This window comes from Hyperolius riggenbachi, chromosome 5 (assembly GCF_040937935.1).
Source record: "Hyperolius riggenbachi isolate aHypRig1 chromosome 5, aHypRig1.pri, whole genome shotgun sequence".
NCBI lineage: Eukaryota > Metazoa > Chordata > Amphibia > Anura > Hyperoliidae > Hyperolius > Hyperolius riggenbachi.
The window spans coordinates 283,828,885-283,834,910 of record NC_090650.1 but is presented as its reverse complement, the minus strand read 5'-3'; the positions used below and the strand labels follow the sequence as shown (position 1 = coordinate 283,834,910).

At 41.3% G+C, this 6,026-nt stretch overlaps 1 protein-coding gene across 7 annotated transcripts in view; it reads left to right on the top strand.

Annotated features, from left to right (window-relative positions):
* KCNG2 (potassium voltage-gated channel modifier subfamily G member 2) overlaps nt 1-6,026 on the top strand; it is a 440,844-nt gene that overhangs the window by 342,120 nt on the left and 92,698 nt on the right. For all 7 annotated transcript variants that reach the window (XR_011020616.1, XR_011020617.1, XM_068234665.1 and 4 more), the window contains one exon: nt 1,688-2,520. Coding sequence is in view for 5 of the 7 variants with exons in the window: in XM_068234665.1 (XP_068090766.1) it covers nt 1,762-2,520 (759 nt within the window). In the remaining 2 variants the exon portion in view is untranslated. The remainder of the gene's footprint in view (nt 1-1,687; nt 2,521-6,026) is intronic.

Here is a 6,026-nt window from a genome sequence, read left to right as displayed (position 1 = left end):
AACATGCCTATTAAAATAGAGGAATAAAAGTAACACAAAGCAATACATTGGCATGTGGGTGTAGATATGGGCACTTGTATTCCATTAGTAGAAAATAGTTTAGGGCAAAGAGTAACGCAGGCATACAGTTATATAACAAATGAATTGCAATATTCATTACAGGGCAAAGCAGATAATAATAGTGCAAGTGAATTTGCAGCTATATTTTAATGTTAATCAATGTTAATGTTAATTTACATTAATACATTATTTAAAGTTTATGGTCCCTTCCAGAACGGCGGCCTTATCGTGGTGGAAGGGTCCACACTCTGCTAGCTGCATGCTTGTTGTATGTGTGTGACTCAAAATAACTAAATCCTTAGGCCCATTCCCCACACTTGCATTTTTTGCCACCCTTTGTATGTAATGTCTGATGTCCCCATACATGCGTTGCGGCTCATTGCAGAATCGGGGAGTGTGGTTGCCGACACATACCTGCAAACACGTTGCAATTCTTATTCATTATAATGAATGGTAATCATGGCCACAATGACAAACATTAATGTACGATTGGTAGCATTGTACAGCCACCCGCATTTCCTGATGCACTTACGTGGGGAAGAGGCTAAGGGTAATGCAGTCTATGAACAGTACACACATCAGCAGATGCAACAGATCCCATTGTTAAAGGACAGCTGAAGTGAGAGGAATATGGAGGCTGCCATATTGATTTTCTTTTAAACAAAAAAGTTGCCTGGCAGCCCTGCTGGTCTATTTGTCTGCAGTAGTGTCTGAATAACACCAGAAAAAAGCATGCAGCTAATTGTGTCAGATCTGACAATAATGTCAGAAACACCTGATCTGCTGCATGATTGTTGAGGGTTTATGGTTAAAGTATTAAAGGCAGAGGATCAGCAGGACAGCCATGCAACAGTTGTCCTTTAAATGCAGAACTTACAGTGTGCTACCAGAATTGCACATGTTGGCTCGCACGATGTTAGCCAATGAACTTGCACATTGGTCAGTTAGTTCTATGCATGCATTACAGTGCGTCTCTGCAAATGTTGTTTTTAGCTGTATTATTTGCACATTTTAAGGCAACATAATGCAACTCCTAAATGTGAAACTACCCTAAAGCTCTGAATGACATCCTGTCTAGGGGGTGAAGATGTCTGTCTCCGTATTCCTCGAATTTATAGGTCCCCTTTAAGTGAACTGAATCATAACCTAAAACTATTTTAAAATGTAAAATTATTAGTAGTCTACTTATTATTTTTTCCAAGTTGATGCAGATTTGGTTGTGATATATACACAAATGAAAATTGCCCAATCAAAACTGTCTGCAACTGCATTTGTTTCATGTCAAGTCTGCATATAAATTGCAACCAAATGCACATCAGCTGGGATAAATGTGCAATTCATTGATTATCTCTGGTCATGAAGAAGTTAAACAATCAGACTCCCTGATGTTCATGCTTCCTGCTCCTCACCTACCCTGTATTGTGTTGACAGAATATAGCAATAAATCAAAAGAATTACAATCATTCCTTCATACAAAATCATCAAAAGCAGCTTTCTCTAGTACTTGCACGTCTGAACAGCAGTTGAAGTTAATTGATTATAGATGTTCTATGTCTGGTACACACTGTATTTACTTGATGTCCCATAAACAATAGGAAACCAATAAACACTTTTTCTTGTCTTTCAGGACCAAAGCGACTTTGTATGTTAGCCCTTCTACTTGTTCTTTACAAAGATTTGTTGCCTCAATGAAGAAAGCCAATGTATCAGGAAATGGCATTACTGGCAGGGAAAGCAGAATCCGACTTCACCTCTTTCAGGATCAAAAATCTGGAGAACATTTGTGAGGTTCGGACCAGGAAAGGGGTCTTCTATAAAACAGCTAAACTCCTTCGGCCAGGTGAGGAACGATGTTACAGAGGACAAGTGGAGGAAAGAATGCGTCATGTCATTATCAATGTAGGTGGAATCAAGTACCGAATACCATGGACCACTCTAGAAGACTGTCCTTTGACACGGTTAGGAAAGCTAAGAACCTGTAATAATTATGATGAAATAATGGATGTTTGTGATGATTATGATATTAACTGCAATGAGTTCTTTTTTGATCGCAACCCCTGTGCCTTTAGGACTATTATGACTTTCTTGGCAGCTGGAAAATTAAGGATTCTGAGAGAGATGTGTGCCCTTTCCTTTCAAGAGGAACTTATATACTGGGGGATAGAAGAGGAAAATTTGGAATGGTGCTGCCTTAGAAAACTGCAGCAAAAGGAAGAGGAACTAGCTGAAGCCAAGATGTATGAAGGAGAATTTGGCACCTCCAAGGAGAATTCACAAAGTGCCTTGCAGGACAGTGGGCGACTGGCCCAATGTATGAAGCATCTCAGGGACATGGTGGAGAACCCGCACTCAGGGATTCCTGGCAAGATTTTTGCCTGTCTGTCGGTCTCCTTTGTAGCCATCACGGCAGTCAGCCTTTGTATCAGCACCATGCCAGACTTTCGAGAAGAGGAAGACAGGGTAAGTGTGACTCTCTACCTATTTCCCAACTTCTCAGAAAAACACAAACACAATATAAATTTGCTGCAGAGTGCATCCACTTAAACTAGTGCACATTTTACTGAAGAGTAAAGGAGTGCTCATTATGTGTTAGAAAAAAGGATCATCCTACTTATGCCAGCCCAGTTATTTAAATATCCTTGCTTAGGGTATGCTTTGAAAAAAAAGGTGGAAACAGAACTGCTGCATTGAAAGTACTATACTGTATATTCCTGGAGTGAGGTACTTTCATCACACCTCAGATTATTAGTTAACGCTAATAATCTTTATCTCTATACCAGAACAGCGCTCCAACCATATGTTCTCTGTATGTGAACTTTAAACACCACCAGAAACACCCTAAAGGATCCACACTCACCAACTGTGGTGGGCCAGGGGTTACAGTGGCCTTAGATCGCCTTTGGGGTACTTGCCAGGCTTCCCACACCTTTTGGCTAGTGCCAATTGAAAATATCTCCTTCTTGGGTCACATATATACCTCAATGCAAACAAATACTATTATTGCGCAGATATCTCAATAAAAAAGACGGTTTATTAAAAGGTTCCACTCACATATTACAAGCAGGTAGTAAGCCTGTGGAGTGTGGGAACGGGCTCCACCCCGTGCGGCCTTCCGGGCTGGCCGCCGTTCAGATGTAATCTCGGGTTTCCACTCGTCTCACCACGCCACCACGTCCCACCGCTCGCATGTGTTACTTCCGCATGTGGCTCCTCCCTATCAATTTCGTCATGAAATGACTCATTCATGTGATCAGCAAAGCCAACCTGTTATCAGACTGTATTGTTACAGAAGGCTATATGAGCCTCTAGTGGCAGGAAAAAAACATGACCCTTCTCATCTTCCCTACACATAATACACATAGATGCTATGCATTCACAGACACTATTAGGTAAATGAAATTGCAGAAATTCCATATCCTCTCATGTGACAAATCAATGAAGATCAATCAAGGTCATAATTTTAAAAAAATGTATTATTAGTTAGTATTTATGCAGAGCCAACATCTTCTGCAGTGCTGTACAGAGCATTAGTCTTGTCCCTTAGCTGTCCCTCAGAGGGGCTCACAATCTTATCCCTACCATAGTCATATGTCTATTGTAGTCTAGGGCCAATTTTTACGGGAAAGCCAATTGAATTATCTGTGTGTTTTTGAAATGTGAGAGGAAACCAGGGTGCCTGGAGCAAACCCTCACAGACACGGGAAGAACATACAAACTCCTTGAAGATATTACGGTAGTGTTAAAGATAGATAGATTTTTAATCCTTCAATAACTAAGCACAGTCTCATATTTTATATTAAGTGGAAATATGGGAGAGCTTTTTTTAACCACTGTTAGAAATGTTACTGTAGTTTTAATGAAAATATGAATTTTGTACATATTGACACAATCATCATGTGCTGTATAAATTAATGAAAATGAATTCTACAGGCCTATAAAGTTTAGGGTGTCTTTATATTCTTGAATTATGGTAAAAATGTTAAAACTGGCTTGGCCACTAAGGGCTGGTTCACACGGGATTCTGCTGGCGTGCTGCTCAAATGCTTTTCTGTAAATGTGCTGAAAAGCATTTGACTGCTTCTGGCCTTTTTCACACCTGCAGCATGTTGCTTTCAGGGTCAGGTGAAAGTATGGGAAAAATCAGGATTGGAACACAAGCAATGGTACAGGCGCTGCCCATACTCACTGTGTTCTCGTGGTCAGGAGCATTCTGCGCCTGCGCAGTGGTACTGCCATGGAAACACAACAGGCGCCCATACACAACAGAGAGCAACTGAGCCAAATTACTATTAATTCTCATCACTATTGAGCAGGGAAGTGGGGAGCAGAACTGTGTATGGGGGGGGGGGGGTGGCACCAACTACTAACCCCTCCCTCCCTTGCATACAGGGATCCAACATCCACATCAGGTTTTTTGGGGGCTACACTTGCTTTAGGTGTGAGGATCCTGATGAGCCACACTTGTTTTATGACCCTTGCAAGATGGGCCTCTCGTCTGTGAGGGCCACCAAGGGAAAGGGTGTGAACACAGTAGGGGGCACCATCTCCATAATTTGTAGTTACGGCCTACAGCTCATGCTTCTACAACAGATGCTTCACATCCAAAATGTGCTTTGGATCTCTATAGCCCTTAACTGTACACATGAAACAGACATATCAAGTGTGTGGATCTTTCCCAATAACACAAGCAGGAAAATGAGAAGTTGTGGAAAAACCTAATGGGCAAAATGGCTATTGCTGCGACTGCACCCTGCTGTCTCCCCCACTCTGAAGAGGCCGGCCAGTATGCGTAGGTACCGCTACCTATAGGTGTGGTGTGTATGTGACAGTGCGCTGGCATGTGGTGCAGTGAGTAGAGCCCTACCTGTATTTTAAATAGTTTTAATACGTTGATTCATTGGTACGTACACTTTGGTATTTGAAAAAAGTTGACTTTTTATACTTTTCCACAATCTATTGAGTCACAATGCCATTTTTTGCTAATTGAGATGAGAAGTTGCACCAGACAGTGCACTGTCTGCACAGAAGCGAGAAAGTATGTATTTAGAAATCTGCTGGAGTCTAGAAACCTATAGTTGTCTGCAGTCTAAAATGGAAATGTAATTTTAATGGCATTTAATTACAAAATGACTTCTGTAGCACTGATTTATGTTACATCAATTTTTAATGAACATTTACATACACTTTCAAGTTGGGCACTAGGCAATCAGCTAAATATGTATTTACGGCTGATATAAAAGCAAAATCAGATACCATAGCTTCACTAGCTGTACTTAGAATCACATTAATTATTATTTATTGAATACATTACTGAAATAAATGGCTAAGTGAAGTAAAGAAGATTGTAGAAGCCTGCAGAGGTTCAATGACCACATCACCATCACCCAACGTGACAACATAGGGTAGATTCACTATATGCCAGTAAATGGGCTGTACTCGGCTAGTTTACATGCACCATCTGAGTAGGGTGTATTACGCATTTAGCGCAACCCACAGTATTAGGGTAAGGTGTTGCGCTATTTGCATAAGTACTGCCATTTAGTGAATCAACCCCACTGCTATTTGTGTAACGTATGTTATTATAGCATCGCAGATGTTACCCAGGTACCGTGGGTTGTGCTAATTGTGCAATGCACGCTTCTCAAATGGTGAACAGAGGCGCCAGCAGGATAAAAGTGGATAAAAACTTTAAAATTTGCTGGGAGGAAGTGGTGGACTTACCTCCATAAAGCAGACACGAAAGACTGTCTGAATAGTAGTCACATTTATTAATTAGTACCCCAAAACAGTGCAACGCGTTTCGCAGGCCCAGCCCGCTTCATCAGGCAACAAAAATGGGGACAAGACAGAATTTCAGCAATAGCAGGCGCTACACCTGCTATTGCTGAAATTCTGTCTTGTCCCCATTTTTGTTGCCTGATGAAGCGGGCTGGGCCTGCGAAACGCGTTGCACTGTTTTGGGGTAC